A 20,363-nucleotide genomic window follows, 5' to 3' on the forward strand; every position below is an offset into this window, starting at 1 on the left:
ACTGCCTCAGTTTGCTGCAAAACCATGAAATAGTCAAAGGAGTCAAAGCGTTGAGGTGGAGTGGCAGTGTATAGCCCTGGGGGATGGAGGATGGCTTTGCTATTTTTTGATCCAGGCCGAGCACAACCTCGCTGAACACTTTACTGTTGTGAAACGTATCACTCTGCCGCAGCTTCTCACTTTGCTTGAATGCAGTCCAATGGGGAAACTGTTTAAGCCTTAAAGAAAAGGTTGAATTTCCTACTCACAAATGGGATGCTCAATTCATTTTATCAGGTTTCTCAGCGTTCCATACTTCCGCAAATCAGCTCTTGTTTGCTACTTTTGAGGCTAGAAATGGAAAGTTGCGCCGCTTCCTGCTGGCAACCCAAAGTAGCCAACACTACACTATGGATGCACTGCAACAATTGCAAAAATTAGTCTTAAATTGGACTTTGCCCCATTGGATTGCATTTAAGCGAAGTGAGAACCTGCATTTAGTTTTGTGTGTTCAGTGTTGCTGTGCGATGTATAGTCACAAATGATGGGATCCAACACCCTAACGAGGCCTGCATTGAAAATAGCGTAACAACAAATATGTGTCGAGACACCTGTAGGAACAATCTCACTTATGGCGTAAGCATGACAACAGAATGTAAAACATGGGACTGTACTTAAATCTGTCATACAAATATATATTTTCTATTAATACAGCGTATGTGTGAATGATGCAGGCGTGGTGATGGCGGTTTCCAGGGACAGAGCCGTGCCTCTCTCCTGGATGCCAGCCACCCAACCCATAATTTTTTTTGCCTCTGTCAGACAAAGGTCCCTTGTGAACCTGAGCAATGTTACCATCCAAGCCAAAGCCCGGCTTTCTGTTTAGCCTCCTCAGACAGATTAATGTAACACCCCACCGGCTAATAGTTAATAAGACAGTTGATGCAGCAGATCCCATTGGGAACACGCCCCTCTCTCTCTCTCTCTCTCTCTCCCTCTCTCTCGCTCTCTCTCAAATTTACTTTGTGACATGGGCACACATGCAACTATTTGTTTCCCCCGGATTAGGGTTTCTGTAATCTGCACTGGTTTCAGATGGATTGTGACATGAACATAAAACAACAGAATATTACATTCTGTTGTATTTTTATTGGCCAATAAAGAAGGAACGTTGGCTTGCAAATGCATTTTGCGTCAGACAGAGGATGCAAAGGCCACTTGGATATGTTTCTACAGGGGATTAAACCTGTTGCCCTGGTAGCTCCAGGACATTTCTGTCAAACGCAGCAATGTTCTGCCGCCTCTGACGTCGGGCCCGACAAAGGATTACCTGCGTCGTCTGACTGCGACTGACACAGTTGATTCTGACAAGAGGCTTTGGCTGTGGTCTGGCCAGCTGCAAGGCTTATGTGGTCAGGAGGCAAATGGGCCATCTGCTTCAGAAACACTATGACACTACTGTATTCACACACGCATACAGCCTCCACCCAGAAATCTACCAGGCAAGTCATGGCTGAAAGGAGAGGGGATTTATGGACTTGAATTTCAATCTCGATAAAATATAATTGCCCGTACGGGGACAGCTCTACCAGCAATTGTTTGTAATTTTATAAGGAACCCACCGTGAATTTCTCACAGAAGGATTTCAGGGTGGAAAGAGGTTTCTAGAACAGTCATTTTTGAACCTCATCCTCAAATAATATTTGGCCTCAAACCCAAAGCGACATTAAAAACACAATGATCAGCTGTTCTCCAATCTCCCCTGGACTCAAACAGACAGGGACAACCAGATTAGGGTCAGTAATTGGTTAAATGGGTAAATGGGTGTGGAACCCCTGCTCACTACTGTGTTGGGTGGGGTAGGGGGGTCGCTAAGACAAATATGTGGGGGTTAAAGCCAATTTCCCCGGCGCAGTGTTTAGGCAACGCACCATCTGCACCGAGCTATTTACTGATCAGCTAATAAGGAAAACGCCAGGAGGGAGGGAGGACTGCATGTTGGTGGAACACATAAAATAAAACGTGTGTGTGTGTGTGTGTGTGTGTGTGTGTGTGTGTGTGTGTGTGTGTGTGTGTGTAATGAAGGTGTAGGCAGTATTTACATGTGTGTGATCCTCACTAAACAAAGAGAACCTCCCGCTGGGCAGGAAATCACAAATCACCGCCATCATTGTCCTTCCTGTCAGCTCAGTGGGATGGCAGCAGGAGGCCTGCAGACCCCCGAGCCCGCTGAATAATGGAGTAGAGCTTCGGAGCAACGGGAGGGTTTGGAGTGGCACAACACACGTTTGCACCTTTGGGAAATGGTAAAAGCGCGGCCTCTCATTCATTATGCTGTAAAAGGACCCCACCACACACACACACACACACGCACGCACAGAGAACAGCACTCAAAGACACATAGACTGACACAGATCAGGCGATGGCTTTTGCAATTCACTTGCCATATATCATATATATATACTGTATATATACATATATATCATATAGCCTATATCAGCTATCATAAGAAGAAATTAATGTGGCCTGAAAAGGGGTGTTGAAATGTCATATTTACCTGAATCACTTTACATTAAATGTATAGCCCGATGGAAATGTGTTGACACCATCACATTGCAAGCCCTCTGCATTCATTGCCAAAGCCAGGTTTTATCTAAAGATAGTAAAGAGAGAAGATTTAATCTGAGTTGAGGGGAAAGTTCATGTTGGATATTATAAATAATGCTGGTGAAAAAAGAGCAGAGATGATATATAGTTGGCAGCGCCATCAAGGGGTTATAGGTGGAATAACGTGTGTAAAGGGGGTGGGCAGACACCATGGGAAGAGGTACTGTGTAATATAGACTGAAAAACAATCAGTGGCCAAATATGTGTATTTTAATATTTTCTTTCTTATTTGTGTTATTCCAAAATGTCCTCTTTTTTGATGAAAGTGCCATATTTTTGAATGATTTATGTATAAATAAATAAACAGGTCTTAATAATTGTATTGTATTTGAAATGTCCTATCTTATATATAGTAATCTTTGATCTCCGTCATTTAAAATAAAATAATAATAAAAAAAAAAAGTCATATTAAGAAATGGAATCTGACAGGAGTCTCTGCGTCCAAACGGGTGAATGCTACCTGTGGTGGAAATTCTAGCCACTCAGTTATGTGGGGTGAGATAGATCAGGTTAAACAGAGAGTACAACAACTGTCACTAAGTCTAGGTTTATTGCATAGAAGATCGATCGGCGGCACATAGGAAAGTAAAGAGCATCTCCCCCCGGACCAGCCAGCTCGGTGGGTTTTTAATCACGTAGGTCACATGGACCGTGACTGTGAGGGTGTCACAAAGGCAGTTGCTGAGGGTGTAGTCATATGAATAGGTCACAAAGCCAGTTGCAATTGCTTCAGCAGTTTCAATATGTTTCTGTTACGATCGAGACTCAAATGCATGACTCAGAGACAGTAGGCAGACAGGGGTAAAACGAAGGAGTTAACGAATAAACGAAGGAGGTTTATTCGGAGACGACAGGAGAGGTCCGGTCGGGTTGGAACGGGCCCGGGCCAGTGGGACTATCGGACCAGGTGGAGCTGGACAGGATAGGACCGGTGAGGACTGGGAAGGAGGGTTGGAGCAGGTTCCGGGTGGAGGGATGGCGAACTGGCTGGATGAAGCAGGACGGAAAGATCGGGTAAGTTAGTTGACGATGAGTAACTGGGGAGCCGGAGAATAAATACAGCGGTTGATGATGATAAGTCTCAGGTGTAAATGGAGTTTGATGGAGGGAGGAGCAGCAGATGAGGAAAGAGCAGCCTCTAGTGGCGCTGGGAGGCTGAGGGCTTGACAGTTTCATCATCTTGGTCGATATTTTTCCATTACATACCGTAGGCTACTCCACCCTTTCGTATTCCGGCAGTACACTGTTTGAATCTGTGGCGGTGAGGTTGAATTTGTGGACAGGTTACAGGATGGCTCTGATCCTGGTGACATCCCACCTAGCCCAGGTCCCACTCTGCCAGGGCGGGGTTCTGAGGGCGAGGACTCAAGCGCGCAAAGGCCCCTGAGGGGGAGGCGTGCCAGGTAGTGCAAACACGAGGAGGTTGACGTGCAGCAGCTATTATGCAGTCAATGCAGGAGACCTTACTGGGGCTTGTGACAGCCCAGCAGAGTATCCCTGTGCCCTGTGCCCGACTTGGGGCACAGGGGCCCCCTTCGTCGCCCTGGTGAGCTGTTTATTGCAGCATCGGACAATTTGGACGAGTTAACTGACCTTCACTCAGACTCTGAGGGGCATTCAGGGTCTGATATGGAGAATTCTTCTTCCTAAGTCCCCAATCAAGCGTCCCGCCACCCATGGATCTCTCAGATCCGGGTGTGATCTCCATAACTGTTGCAAATATACCCAATGCCCTCGTTTTGGGGGCATTATTCCCACCTTACTGAGAGGCAAGAAAGGATCTCAAGCTCTATGTTTTGACAGAGAGCTTATCCAAGTTCACAGTGGAGAACCAGGTTGCTGTTAAGTGAGACCTGGGCAGCTGCTCTGCCTGATGGCTGCAGCTGCCCAGGTTGTGCTGTTGGGGTTGCTTCACATGCGACAGTGGTTCGCAAAACAGAAAGGAGCGCCCACACGAGGATGGGCTGCGACTACTTCCTCTGACCCAAGACTGCCTTTCTTTGTCTGACCCAAGATTGCCTTTCTGTGGCAGATTGGTTGCTTTCAACCCCTTGCTTCCAGGAAGGGGTCACGTTAGTCTAAGTGTGTGTGAGGACTGTCAGACCAACCAAGACCGGCTGGGGAGGTCTTTGAGGAGGAAAGCCCCTTCGTGGACCTGTGGGGGGCCCTCGTTGAATGGGGTTCACGTGAACCTACTCAAAATGGAGGCGGTGTTTCGTGCCCTGCTTTCCTTCCAATGGCACAGGGGAAACATATTGTCATTTGGACAGACAGCTCTATGGTGGTGTTCTACATCAACCGCCAGGGGTGTGTGAGGTCTCCATCTCTGCACGGCAAAGCACAACAGCTCCATCTTTGGGCACATGCGTGAGGGATGTCTCTGAGAGCTGCCCCTCCAGGAGATTGAACCCAGTGTCAGTGACGTCCCGGTGGTGCTATCGTTTCTTCAGTCCCTCTTCAAAATGGAGCTTGTTGAGTCAACGTCGAAGGTCTATTTGGCTGCCATTACATTGGGTAAACTTGGTTCTATTAATGACGGTCAACACGCCACTTGGCTTGATCACTCTGAAATGTTATGGGCTTCAGTCGGCAAGAGAAAATGTGCACACGGACATGCAGCCATATTTATAGCTGGTGATGGTGTGTCCACCAGTAGTGCGGCCAATTTGTTATACAGTCTCCTGGAAAGCTCACCCTCTTGGAGAGGCTGACCTACACTGTGGCGTGTTGACCTTCATTCATAGAACCGAGGTTAACCTTTGTAACCATTCGTTAGTTGGTGCAGCTTGACCGATTAGTAATTGACACATTCTCATGTGGCACAGTGGCACAGTGCATTACACTGCTGCCTCACAGCAAGAAGGTCCTGGGTTCGATTGGGGCGCTGTTGGCACTGTGCTCTGGCGGGTTATCTCCCAATTAGGGGCCTTTCTGTGTGGAGTTTGCATGTTCTCCCCATGCTCACATGGAGTTTCCTCTATCTAACATCAGTATGGACCCCCATCAAAAACATGCACACCATCCCCACGATGATGCCCACACATGGGCGTGGGCATCATCGTCTGACCAGCGTTGGACATTTGGAACCAGGTCCCCGGGCGCGTCGTCGAATGCTGCCCACTGCTCCTGGCTGCCCCCCCCGGAGGAAGGACAAGCCAGGATGGGTCAAATGCAGAGGCCACATTTCACCGGCCACCATCCAAAGTATGTGCATGTGTGTGTCTATGCATGTGTTGCAGTGTGTGGTGTGATCAGTAAAGATTCTTGTAATTCAAATTCTTCTTCTAAGAACAGGACAGGGCAGGGATGCTGCAACATTTGCTGTGGGGTAAATATCTGCCTCATCCAGTTAAGTCTCCGCTGCAGAGAATTTGCAGGCTTCAGCATCTTGTACATCGCCTTATCGGCAGCCCTTGTCCTCTAAGGCGGGCCTTGTCCTCTACTGACCTAAAAGGTGCGTAACACTATAATGCATCCAATGCTTTAGGCACATCTACTGGTACAAGAAGGGAGTTGTGGTAATTATGAAGACCAGACCAGAAGACTCAATCCAATCCCCAAAAAAAGATTTGAAAATCAGCAGGACTGACCTACTAGAGGTTTGTAATGGTTGCCAGTTTATTCACAATAACGTGTGTACATTCTCTTCACAGTTCATAGTTAAAGTTAAATCAATAGTTTATTTCTTAGTTTAGCTAAATTAATTATTCAAACCCCTTTGCAGTGTAAAACTATACCATGGATCGGGTTTGTTGTTCCAGCGCATCCCACAAATGCTCGATCGAATTGAGATCTGGAGAATTTGGAGGCCAAATCAACACCTTAAACTCTTTGTCACCTTAAACTCTTTGTCATGTTCCTCAAACCATTCCTGAACTTTTTTTTCAGTGTGTTAGGGCGCATTACCCTGCTGAAAGAGACCACTGCCATCAGGGAATGCCGGTGCCATGAAGAGGTATACTTGGTCTGCAACAATGTTTAGGTAGGTGGTAAGTGTCAAAGTAACATCCACATAAATGCTGGAACCCAAGGTTTCCCATAAGAACATTTCCCAGAGCATCACACTGCCTCCGCTCGCTTGACTTCTTCCCATAGTGCATCCTGGTGCCATCTCTTCCCTAGGTAAAGGACGCACACGCACCCGGCCATCCACATGATGTAGAAGAAAACATGATTCATCAGACCAGGCCACCGTCTTCCATTGCTCCATTGTCCAGTTCTGACGCTCACGTGCCCATTTGAGACGCTTTCGGCGGCGGACAGGGGACAGCATGGGCACTCTGACCAGTCTGTGGCTACGCAGCCCCATACGCAGCAAGCTGTGATGCACTGTGTGTTCTGACACCTTTCTATCACAGCCAAAATTAACTTTTTCAGCAATTTGTCCTGAAGAAGCTCTTCTGTGGAACTGGACCAACGGGCTTCACTTACCACGGGCATCAATGAGCCCATGGGCGCCCATGACCATGTTGCCTGTTTACCGGTTGTTCTTGGGAAAAACCACTGCATACTGGGAACACCCCACAATACCTGCCCTTTTGGAGATGCTCTGACCCAGTCGTCTTGCCATTACAATTTGGTCCTTGTCGAAGTCGCTCAGATCCAGACACTTGCCCATTTTTCCTGATTCCAACACATCAACTTCAAGAACTGACTGACTGTTCACTTGCTGCCTAATATATCATAACCTCTGACAGGTGCCATTGGAACGAGATGAGCAATGTTATTCACTCCACCTGTCAGTGGTTTTAATGTTGTGGCTGGTTGGTGGTGTTATAGCCAATTTTTGCCATTGCAATATCGAGCCACATCCATTCAACACACATCAATACGGTGACTATCACGATCCTATGTGCTATCACTTTGTAGAAGGTTTTCGACCAGCGGTTCACAAAATATTCCACTTTTGTGCCAACATTTTGTCTAAGAGGTTGCCTCAAGGAAAATAGAGCGAGGCAAAGAAATCCAGTCGTCATGGAAATGCATGTAAACATATTTGGGGATTTCCCTCTAAAATGATCTTCCCAAGTTGCTACATCTACCGGTCGGCAGTGCTATGGGATGAATACCATACAGGCGCGCTCAGTGCCACCGGGTGAGACGGGCCGTGGGAGTAGCATGGCAAAATGTGGCTATAATAATAACAAAATTAGTAATAACAATATGTGAGCGTTCCCACTTATTAAAGAGCTCTGGCAACTGAGGGGAACCATCAAGTGCTGTCTTTGTGACATCACAACTCCCCCTACAAAGCTGAGCTGCCGCCGGTTTAAACGCCAAAGTCGGAAAGATGGTGGCGCCGCGGTCCCACACTGCCAGCACCGCGCCACGTGGCCTCGTTTTGTCCCGGTTCTGAGGTAGAGCGTGCGCTGAATTCGTTCCCTCAAAAAAAAAATGCAACTGTGGCCTTAATCTGGTACTTTACCACCGACAGTGCACCATTGCTGGGCGAGGCCTTAATAATCAGTGCGGCGCTCCCCGGCGTCGTCGAATAGTGACGTCATTTATGAGCGATCGCTGTAGCACCAAGCCGTAATAACCACTACGCTCCAATTTGTGACACGATGTTCATAATGTAACGGGAGTATAAATGTCGCGTTTACATTTCATAGATGTCGAAGTTGGTCATTGGAAGTATATGTTCCATTGCTGTCAGAGCCTCGTCCCACAGCGTGGAGGGTTAGTATTTGCTTTCTAATTCTCGTGTTGGATAGAGATCAACTCCCGGTGCGGGGCGGGGGCAGCCACGCGTGCCGCGCGGCGCCGGTGCGCTGGAAATGAAGCGGCAGAAGAAGGGAGGCTGCGATGCATGATGGGATATCAGAGTCCTCCGGCGGCGCGCAGCCGCCATGTCCCCCGGAGAAAAGAGGCGGCTGATGCTCGCCTCCGCAGTGTTTTTAGCCGTTGCAGCGATCGGCCTAGCGCTTTATCTGGTCCCGGTCTTTTTTTGCGTCTCACTGGTTGGGATTGCTTGTGTGGCGTACTATCACCGCCGCGGAAAGGCGACTTCCGCCAGGCTGGGCCGAAATCGACGGCGCGGACGAGCGAGTCCCACCGCGCTGGGGCGCTGGTTGAGCGGGCTGAGCGCGAACGGCGTGGCGCCGTCCGCGAGCCTCCAGGTTCGCGCCGACAGAGCGGACGTGAGGTGTTCGGAGGTGTGCTCCCGCCGCGGGCCATTTCAAAACTCTGGAGCGAGCGACACGGCGTTGTTCAGTCCCCGGGACATACTCATGGGCAGTTACATCTCGAAGGAAGAGCCCGCCATCGCCGGGAGGCCGAGGGTCGGTGCCAACCCGAGAGAGCTGCTCCGAGAGAGACTCTCCCGACCAAACCATGCGGCTGATGTTCCGAACAGGCGGCTGTCGTTCGCAGGGTAAATCGAAGTTGAAACTTACCGCGTTTTGCTCAACCAAACTTAAGTACCATTTGTATTCCAGGAGGGGGATAATCACCAAACAAATTGACAAAAAAAAGTTAAAACACGTGGCCTCCTCCTGTAAAACGAATAGCGACAATGGAGAAGAAAAGAGGAATGTAAGATAAGATAACACTTTATTAATCCTTTGGGGGGAGAGAGATTCAGGAGTGTCTAATGGGGAGTGTGTTGTCGTATATCTTTCGCAGGGAGCCTCCAGGAACCACCGGCAGATTCAACATCACCCCTCAGCGTCACTATCCCCTGCAGCAGTCTGGCACTGCATCTGTGGGTCTTTTGCCGCCCACCCAGCTGTACGGTTTCAGGAAGAAGAACGTTCTCACCCTTCGCAACTTCCCGACAGTTCACAGTCCAGTCACGGTTAAAATTGCCAGGCCGGATCACAGCACCCCGAGACCGCCACTGTAATTCACATTGTTTTTCCGTTCCTCACCCAGCATGCTCTGGCAGTAATTTTTTTCTCTTTTAAACTAGCGTTGTTTTTCTTCATTACATTGTGATTCATTCCAAAGACCAATAGTCAATGCAAGATAATGTAATTTTCCTGTTCTGTATGTTGTATATGTGTTTGGCACAATTCACCTAAGTTGTCCTGGCTCTTCTGTATCTCTTAGATGGGAGCATTCGGGCTCTCCAGGGGGTCTTGGCTCCCCCAGCTCGAACCCCCGTTTCGACCCATGCTCCCGCGAGAGTGTGCTCAAGGCGCTCAAAGAGAGTCACAAGAGAAATGTTGTGAAGGATGACGACGGGAGCTTTACAGCAGAGCAGCACAGTAAAAGAAGGTTAGTGGATGAAATGATGGCTGTATCCTCAAAACACAAGGCTATTTGACAAAGAGATAGCTGTGGAATAGCTATCTCTTTCAACTAAAATGTATGGACATTAGGTTTTAGCGATCCGCAATTGGCAATTTTATCAAGGGTAGGTGCATGTGTGAACGTAATAATGGGGCAAATGCGGTCTCCTCGCTAGAGAAATGCAGGATTTATTATCAACAAGGCAAGTATTTACACAAAAAAATCCAGTTTTTACAAAATGAAGTCCCATAACAACTGAAAGCAACAGGGAGACGTGCATGACGTGGCACGGGACAGTTTCTTAACTCAGTTGTTAAAAAAAAAAAGGTTCAGGCATGTAGAAAACAAATGAAAATAAATAGATTAAAAAACAAACAAACACACAGGCACCACGTGCACACGGTGCACCACTGTCTGGAGCAGAAAAAAAAAATAACTTTGCACCAAATCTAGGTTTATGTTTTTCATTTCCCATACAAGTAAGAAACTAAGGAAATCTAAATCTTTCTCTATGAGATAAGATTATATATATTGTTGACCATCCAACACGGTGAGAGAGGTGAAGGAGAGAGTACAGGCAGGGTGGAGTGGGTGGAGAAGAGTGTCCGGAGTGATCTGTGACAGAATGGTTCTAGCAAGAGTGAAGGGGAAGGCCTACAGGACGGTAGTGAGACCAGCTATGTTGTACGGTTTAGAGGCGGTGCCACTGACAAAAAGGCAGGCGGCTGAACTGGAGGTGGCAGAGTTGAGGAGGTTGAGGTTTTCATTGGGAGTGACAAGGATGGACAGGATTAAGAACGAGTACATTAGAGGGACAGCTCAGGTTGGACAGTTTGGTGGAAAAGTGAGAGAGGCCAGATTGAGATGGTTTGGACACGTGTGTAGGAGAGATGAGAGTTACATTGGGAGAAGGATGCTGAGGATGGAGCTGCCAGGCAAGAGGAAAAGAGGAAGGCCAAAGAGAGGTTTTTGGATGTGGTGAGGGGGGACATGCAGGCTGTTGGTGTAAGGGAGGAAGATGTGCAGAACAGAAGGTATTAGGGGTAGATGTGGCGACCCCTAATGGGAGCATCCCAAAGTAAAAGAAGAAGATATTGTTCGATTATAATCCCAAGATTTGCATATCGAGCGGGAAAGTGAGATCTGATCACAAGTGGTTACTCAAGAGCCTCCTCCTTCTCGCCCTCTCCGCTCCAGTTTCAGAACACTGTAAACTACTCTTACACCATTTCAATGCTCGGATTTATCCTGGCAGATTAAAAAAAATAGTCTGTCGTCAATGTCAGTCGCGATCAGATGGAGTTGATTGACTGTTTAATCGTTTGTCCATTAGGCCAAACACCAATTGGCAAGTGGGAAGAGATCAACTTTTGTCTTACAAATTGATTGGCTCTCGTGTTACCAATTGCGAAACACTACTGGTTTCAAGCAACACTTGTATAGGATACGGAAAGTTTTGCTTACAACTGATTTTGTGTTCAAAATCAAAATCTTCAAAATCTTCAAAATAAATTGGACTTCGACATTGAATGAATACAGGACATTTTCCCATGGAGACCCTTTATTTTGCTTTTGTGTGGTTAAAAACACTATAATTATTTCAGAATTGAGCCATTTGGACTGAGTTTAATTGAAGTTTCATTTAATTAGGCGCAATGACAGTGGCGGGAGTGCACATTCTGCTTTCGAGCCCCTGCTGCCCAATGGCGTGTCATCACACCTGGTGCCAAAGTAAGTCGTATCAAATATTTTCCTCAAGTCCTCAAGCTGTGTACCCATGACTGTCAAGCACAATGTCCTATGCCAAGTAATGTGAAATAGCCATTTTGCTCATTCAACAGAGATTATAATGAATATCTAATTTGACACATTTTACAATTCTCAAGAGTTTCACCTTTGAGTGTTGCTGCTTAACATTCTGTTTGGTGGCACTTTTGAAAAGTTGACAGTTACTGTCGTCACATGGCTTCCATTTTGAGCAGCGCTCGTCATCGGTGCACTCTGCGTGAATTGAACGGTTTGACGTAGCATCATGCGTTTTGACACTGATCATGTCCAAGCAACTTATGAGATTCATACAAACCTTTTGTCTCTGTTATTACTGACCCTGGACTCTGTGGTACAAAACATTTTGCTACTCATTTGTAGTCACTCAGCTTATGTTGCATTCATGTCATATGGGAATTACAGCTTGAATTGCCTACTTGCTTGCAGCCAAACTCAGACAATCAAACAGAGGTGTTCACACATTCAACCTGGGTCGAATCCATTTCACTCCAAGTTGAGGTTTTGCTTAACAATTGCCAGATTTCCATCTGTTAGAAATTCTTACATTCTACGAATAACTGCCAAAGACCAGTACACACAAGCTAAATGCGATGTTACAAACTTTTGGTGTCTAGACTCAGGTCGTTGAGTATACTATACGCAAATCCTGGGCGACCAGCGGGGGCCAGTTGGTAAATGTAACTTTTGCCAAATTGTGTCAGAAGTACGGCAAGTACGCCAGCCTGCAAAACAGCTCTGCCCCACATGCCTTAAACTGCACCAAATCCAGACATCCGAGACCAAATTCAATTGAAAGAAAATGTGGCAATGTCTTTAAATTGCATATATACACGTAGCATCACAAACAACCTAATATTAAGCTTGTCTCAGTGTGGACTGAACAGCCACAATAGGTAAATGCAGGTTTTCTGAGGGCTGGCTTGACAATCCCGTAGTGTATCTATTTGTATGAACTACAGTGCCTAGCTACAATCTTGGCAATTATTTGGCAACAATAGCATACAAAGTCAGAATGTAACATATGCCTTACCAGTTGGATTTTAAAACTATTTATTTATATAATAAACATCTACTCAGATTTCAATTATGGCCTGAAATATCTACCTAGAAGTTTGGGTCTGGAAAAGTATGGAATTTTGAAATGAAAAATGTGTGGCAACCCTGTACATCATGCATATGCGACTGTTATGAATTACGTAGATATAAGGACCCCTGGTCTTGACCACGCACTCTTTCCACTGGGGGATTTCGACTTGTTTGAGTTTCTCAGAAGTCTTTTATTGTTGCTACTCTGTTCATTTATGTACGTAAGCAGCTGTTACAACTACATAAAAAGTACCATTATCATTAATAGCTATCTAATGATTATTTGCCGTACCAATAAACATGTTCTACTATTTGGGGGGGGTCCAAAGTATTGAGATAGTATTGTGAGATCCTTGAAGATTCCCACTCCTAATGCCCACAGGCCATTATAGTATATTCCCAGAGTGGTGACGTCTTGAGTCTTTAGGACTTGAAACAGCACTGACAATTTCCAAGGTGGAAGTTCTCATCTCTTCCATATGGCGCAAATGCAGCGTCAGGCTGCCAAGAAGGTGCTGACCTCCCTCACTCACCCCCAGGCCAGGTTCCCTGAAACGCCTCATGAACTCTGTGGCAGAGGATTCCACCACAAAGAGGTCTCGAACCTCCTCCATCAGCTCGGGGAGCGGGCCTTCACCCTTTTGTGGCACCTCGGGCTCTGCACGCAACCCCATCAACAGCTCCTACAGCTCCTCCCGAGGCATTGGAAAGGTAAGGGTCGGCCTAATCACATTACAGAAGGCACACAAGTAGGAAAACCTCTTAAATGTGTGAGTTTTTATTTTACTTTCATTTTTATTTTTTGATTGAAGTGGAAGGCTTCAGAACAGAGCTCCCCCCTCTCCACCCCTGGATCCTCTCGCGCCGCAAGCCCGGAGAGAGCCACTAAGAAGGCCAGGTACCATCCTGCGAGCCCGAGTCTTAGTTAGTTTTAAAGAACACCACGAGAGATGATGTTGCAGCATGTAACCTGTGTTCTTCTTTTCACAGAGAAGACTATGTCCAGTCCCCCACCTCCACATCCTCAGGGATGTCCAACAAGATGGCTGCAAATACCTCTGCCTTTACTTGCAAGTGTTACAAAAGTTTTTATTCTTTCTGCTGTCATTCGTCTTGCATTTATTTAATTTGTCTTGCAATTCTGCGATGAAGATTTATGGAGATTTTAAGAACCCATATATTTCTTTTTTATGTTTATTTTTCTTTTCTTTTTTAATGGAGCAGCTCGCTAATGCATTTTTCACCACTAAATATTATCTGTTAATTTATTTAATTATGTAAACATTAATTACAGTTATCAGATTAATTTCAATATTAAGTTAATATTTATTTCCTGTAAATATTAATAACCTGTGGCATTGCAGGTTTATAAGTTTGACTCCACTTACAGATGAACTCTGCCCTAGTTGCAGTGACATACACATACGCTGTGTTGTATGCCAAGCCTGCAACACAGCACGGGTTATAATATTTATTATTTCCTATATTTATATAATATTTATTTCAATGTTAAATATTTATTGGAACAGATGATTGGAACAAACATTTTAGTGGGGCCTGGGTTTAAAAATGGTCAATTTGCTGTACAGGATGCACTGTTTATGGAAAGCGACTGGGAACAGGTGCACCCTGAATTAAATTTTTTATTCTTTTGCAGCTAAACTGACCCCAGCGCCCAAGGTCCACAGAGTCGTGACATCGGATTCTGTTGAGAGCGGGGGGAAACGCAAACGAAAGATCCAGCTGGTCTCAAACAACCGTGAGGACCAGATCTATCTGGTCAGTATGACTACACAATGAAATGCACAATGTGACGCTTTTTGTTATTTTGACCTTTTTTCCGTCCTTATTGTGAATGACACGACACGCCTTTTGCAATACAGCCCCCGCCTCCAGAAATCGGCTACACTGTCACAGGGAAAGACCTAGACCAGGAGAAGAAAGCGGCTCTAAGAAAGATCCAGAAAGTTTTGGAACCTGGTGAGGAAAAAGCATTCGTATAACTCAACGGCTTCTGTTTGCTTAAAGCTGGTTGGGGATGCTAGATGCGTACATTCATTGCTCAGCTATGGAAACAAAATCAGAAAAATGACACCAAGTTACATGTCTGATATTAAAAATAAATAAATAGAAAGGCTGCCACTAGGCTTAGGCAGATTTACAATTAAATCGTCAATTGGCAATCCAGTCCATCAATCGCTATTGATTACAGATGATTTTTATTTTATCCACCGCGGTGTAAGTGCAGTTGACCGTATTCTGAGGAGGCCCTTGCCCTCTTCGCTCAGAGCTGTCGTGTTACGACTTGTAATTGGATCTCCCTTCCCCAATTATAAACACAACTGAGTTCAGGGACTGTTCCCAAAAAAACCTCTGTACCCACTGTCCTGTGCCGCGTCATGCACGTCTCCCCATGGCTTTCCGTTGCTACGAGACCTCCTATAGTAAAAACTGGAGGTTTTTGTGTAAATACTTGTAAATAATAAAGACCGCATTTGCCACATTACATCATTACCTTCTATACCATTACCTCTGTGCCCGCGCGCTGCTGCACATAGCCTAGCTGCCACTTTGCAGCTGGTGAAATATCATGGTATAAAATATCTATAGTGCACACTACTGTATCCCACAATATATTGTGAGGGTGAGTTTCTATGCAGTGCCATCACCAACCCCCACAACATGATAAAAGGGAGTGGTGTGGCTATTTGATTATGTAATATGTCCAATCACTTCTATTTACTTGCATGCTAAAGTATGCTTGAGGTGCCTTATGGTAACTATGCTTTTTCCACATTGTTACACCAGACCCAGAAAAAGCTGCCCCTTCCGCTGCCGCAACGCACCCTTCCTCTCAGTCCACCTCCACTTTTGACTCCACCACCACTCTGAGTAGCCTGCTGGCTGCCCCACTCCCCGTGACTACCTCCACCCCCAGCAGCGTGGCACGGCCCGTCCCAGTCATCAACCTGCAGCAGCACACTCTGGTCAGTAGCGCGAGTGCGCAGTCTTCACCAGCGGCTGCCGCCACCTTGAATGCCTCCACCTTGCTGGAGGCTTTGAAGACCAAGAGCAGCGCTAACGCTGGTTCTGCACCAGCTGCTCCCACCACAACGACCACAGCAGGTAACTTGCCATGGTTTTTCTGGTTCACTTTTTTTAAAATTGGTTTTACTTTAGTTTTATTTTCAGTTTACCTTTATGAGCTGTTAACAATTTCTACTTTTTCCATTGCTAATTTAAAGTGGTCTTATTATGCTTATTTTCACACAGGTTAATATAGGTCTCTGGGGTCCCAAAAACATGTTTTTTTGCTGAAAATTCCACACAGATTATGTATGAGAGCCTTTCTAACATGCGTGCAATCCACCCTGTCTGAAAACAGGCTCTTTCAGTGGATAGATCAACCCTCCCAAGGCCCCTAGTTCTGTGAGCCAATGGCGTTTGAGCATGGCTCCGTAACTTTATACATACATATACATACATCTTTATAAATACATCTTCAATTAAAAAAAAACAAGACTATTAATTGGTTTTGTTTGGAGAAATGCACAGTGGATGGGATGGAGCAGATGGCCATATAAAGAAATCTGCAAGTTGACGTTAGTTCGTGCCGAGTAGAAAGAACTTTGGAAACAGCATTCACAGTGGTCAGAAGCCTGAGCGTTTTACTCACAGCGATTACTTTGTCATTAGTTAACCTCTTTATTTGACACTTTGGCCACGTCTAATATGGACATCCAACATTGTAACATTACATATATGACAGGAAGTAAGGAAAAGCATAAGAGGTCCACTGTAATGTGAATTTTAAATAAATGCCAAATAACCAGCTGTACCATCGTTTAGAGAACATATCTTAGTTGTAAATTATGATTTGCAACTTGGATTGATGTTTTGTTAACAGTTCTAACCTTGGTAGTTCCACAAGATGGATCCTTATTGTATTTTAAGTACTAAATCCATCCAACTTCAAACTTATTTCTTATCTGTATTCTTGCGATGTTTTTTTTTGTATTTTTTTTTCTTGATAGTTGACCTCTGCTTGTCCTCTCCAGCGTTTGCATCTGTTCCACCTGCAGACCCAGGTGCTCCAACCCTCAAGCCCCTATCTACCATGATTTCCTCGCAACTCAGCCAGGCTCCATCGTCCCAGTCCTCCTCCACTCTCTTGGGGCAGCCGCTCGGCACCATGGCCTCTGCCTTCAGCCAGGTGCAGGGCCAGACCACCAAGGCTGCTACCAGTGCACTCAGTCTGGCTGGAACTAACCTGTTTGGACAAACCAGCCAGCTGTCCTCACCCGTTGCCACTTCCAATTCCAAGCCGCTTGCTCCTTCTACTGGCTTCCCAGCTGTTGGCACAGGTCCAGGTAGCAGCAGTAACCCTCTCCTGGCGTCTGGGTTCAAGCCTATTTTCGTGGCCACCACTAGCGCTACTGCAACTTCTGCCCAAGAAAGCAAGCCTGCCGTTCCCACCTTCAACCCCATCTTTGGGAGTGCTACAGCCAGTGCCGGTTTGGCAATATCTCAGTCTGTCACCACAGCAGTCCCCTCTGCCCCTACAATGACCTCTACCAGCACAGCCTCAATGTTTGGTGGTTTAACCAACAGCAACACAGCTGTCCCATCACTATTCACTGGCTTGGCCAACATGACATCTCCATCAGCAGCCATGACCAGCTCAACCACCACGACACAGGCTGTTGCGCCACCAGCTGTTAAATCTCTGTTTGGAAGCTGGGCGCCGCCGGCAACGACCAACAGCACCTTGGCCTCGGCACCTATTTCTACTGCAGGGGGCCCCTTTCAGTTTGGATCTACTGCTACAATCAGTACTCCAGCTCCAACTGCTTCCACTTCTGTTTTTCCCACAACCAACACCTTCACATTTGGGAACATGCCGGCCACCACACAGCCCGTCCCTCAAGCAAGTACCCAAAACATTTTTGCCTTTGGCCAGGCAGCAGCCGGCCAGAATCCACCTGCTGCATCCTTTGGTGGCTTTCCTTTAGCCAATGCATCAACCACCACTGCTGCCACTGTCACTGCCGCGGCGCCAGTGCCCCAGCCCATCTTCAGCTTTGGAAAACCAGTTTTTGAAGCCCAGTCAGCTCCACCACCCTACCCCACTTCAGCGGCAACACCTGCTAAACCCTTCACCTTTGGTTCTGCCGCCGCTGCTCCTGCCCCTACCTCTGCTCCAGCCCCTGCCCCCTTCCCGTTTGGGTCGGCCGCTACCACCGCGGCGTCAACCTTCGGGACCCCATCTAAGCCAGCATTCGGAGCCAGCTCAGCCAGTTTTGCCTTTGGCGGCACCACAGCTGCCGCAGTGGTTCCCAGCTTTGGTCCCGTCACTCAGACTCAAACTGCCCCGACAACCACTTTTGCATTCGGCAGCAGTGCCCCACAGCAGACTCCTGCTGTCCCAGCTCAGCCAGCGTCTGGGGGCTTCAATTTTGGTGCTGCGGTGTCAGGCTCTCAGTTTGGAATGCCGATCTCCAACAACCCTGCTGCGCCAGTGGCCGGGTTTAACTTTGGGACAGCGGCCACGGACAAACCTGCTTTTGGTAAGGACTCGGAAATAAGAAAATAATGCAATAATAATAATAATAATTAATAATCATAATTTCTTCTGCTGGGTTTACATGATACAGGGATCAACACTAACTTTCAAAAGTGGTTGCTAGGTTGGTAACCAGGCATTAGCCTCTGATTGCCGAAACTGCAAATATGGTTGTCATTTTTATTCACCTTATATTTGGTGGGGATAGTAGCTCAGGAAAAAAGGTTGCTGGTTCGATCCCAGGCTCCTCCTGCTAGCATGCTGTAGGGTCCTTGAGCAAGACACTTAACCCCTAATTGCTCCTGATGGCTGCGTCCATCAGTGTTTGAAGTGTTTGAATAAAAGTGTCTGGTAAATGTAATGTAATGAAATGTTTGAGTAATTAAGAGTTATACATCCGCTTAATAATGACAATTTGACATAAAATGTTTAAAAGCTTTGTTACAGTAACCTGTAATAAATATACAGGTTACTGTAACCCAAAATTATTATTTTATTTTAAGGGTTATATGTTGACCAATTTGACCAAATTGACTTGAAGAAACCCCACTAAAACAAAATAAATTTCCTGTACATTTAAATTTTATTTGTTAGTTTTGTAAGTACACAATACCGTTTCTTTTAGTTTTCATTTTTATCCGTACAGTTTTGGCTGAAATGTTTTTTAACATGTAGTTTTAGATTAGTTTTAGTTAACTGTTCAGAGATGCAAACACATGTATGGTGAAAAAAGGTCTGAACTATACTTATGGTGGTTGCAGAATGTTTTGCGGTTTACCATAATGCATCACTTCCGTCACTTATTACAGTTTTCCGAGCCTGTGAACGCAACATCGCTTTGGAGCGCTTTTAACTCGAGATTAGAGCCGTTCTAACGTAATATCAAGGAATGAATCCACTAGTAAGTCGATCCGGGATGGCGTTCTCTCCGGCGTTTAAAACAATTCTAAAATGGGTTGCTGCAAAAAAAAAATCCTCAGAACAGTTCAGACAATTCACACAAGTCACCCAAGTTGACGTGAAAAAAGCAAGTTGTTTTCATCCCTGACTGTAATAGCCTTGCCCTACTGCCGTCCACTGGTGCCCATACCAATGCAGATGCAGCGTTCTGCTTCTAACTAACGGTATTATTTGAATATAACTAATTCAACAATTGCATTTATTTTGGGGTGCATGTTTTACGGTTTGATGTCCCTATTTTTTTGTTAAAGGGGTCAGCGAGAGGCCACAAAATGGTTGCCAATTGCCTCAGTCTGGTTGCCGAGGGCAACACATACTGTTGAGCCCTATTAATAACTGCTGTGATCTGTCCCCAGGTACACCAACGTTTGGCCAGAGTGCTGCGGCGGGTCCAACTCCTTTTGGGAGCCCAGCAACCCCAGTCCAAGGTTTCAGCTCCGTTACCTCCACTCCCTTTGGTATGTCACCAACCTGAAAGGATAACGTTCGATTTTTTATTTTTTTTCCTTTTGAAACCTGTGCCAATAACCTATTCAGCAGTCAAACTGTGCTTAAACAGGGAGCTGAATTAAATCGGACGTTTACATTGTGCCAAAAAAATTCATAGTGAATCAAATTAAAATGTAATGCTGTATTGCAGTAATCTTATGACGGGACAAATTGTACCGCGCCAGTGCAAATTAACGTACCTTTTGTCCACTGTGGCTTGCTGCTAGTTTCATTTTGAGCAAACACCAAGACGGCTAACGAGATGACGAGTTATTCCTAATTTCCTAATTATTCCTTGAAAGCTGTACAAAATACGATTTTTTTTTTTTTGATCTTCGTCTTCCAAAAAACAGGCGCCGCGCCAATGCCCTCCTTCTCCATCGGCGCCGGCTCCAAACCGTCTGGCGCGCGCCAGAGGCTGCAGGCCCGGAGACAGCACACCAGGAAGAAGTAGCCCACTGCATCACAGACACCTCTTGGGACTATATGAACTTCTACCATTCTTTCTGCTCAGGGGCTAAGGGGGCTAGCGGAGCCGGTTTCATCATCAAGCCCCCCCCCCCAACCACACATCGGGCTGATATGTCCACCATTGTAT

At 46.1% G+C, this 20,363-nt stretch overlaps 1 protein-coding gene across 1 annotated transcript; it reads left to right on the forward strand.

The window, feature by feature from the left end:
- Positions 1-8,495: 8,495 nt before the first annotated feature.
- pom121 (POM121 transmembrane nucleoporin) lies at positions 8,496-20,219 on the forward strand (the record flags this gene model as incomplete). The annotated part of the gene is made up of 13 exons (XM_080014214.1): positions 8,496-9,019; positions 9,271-9,486; positions 9,697-9,864; positions 11,530-11,610; positions 13,293-13,464; positions 13,566-13,651; positions 13,744-13,823; positions 14,411-14,532; positions 14,637-14,733; positions 15,562-15,879; positions 16,812-18,320; positions 19,633-19,734; positions 20,119-20,219. The coding sequence occupies 13 exons, from the start codon at positions 8,496-8,498 to the stop codon at positions 20,217-20,219; spliced, it is 3,576 nt and encodes a 1,191-aa protein (XP_079870340.1).
- Between the last annotated feature and the right edge of the window lie 144 nt (positions 20,220-20,363).

The sequence above is a fragment of the Zeus faber genome, assembly GCF_960531495.2.
Source record: "Zeus faber genome assembly, chromosome: 14".
NCBI classification, from domain to species: Eukaryota; Metazoa; Chordata; class Actinopteri; order Zeiformes; family Zeidae; genus Zeus; species Zeus faber.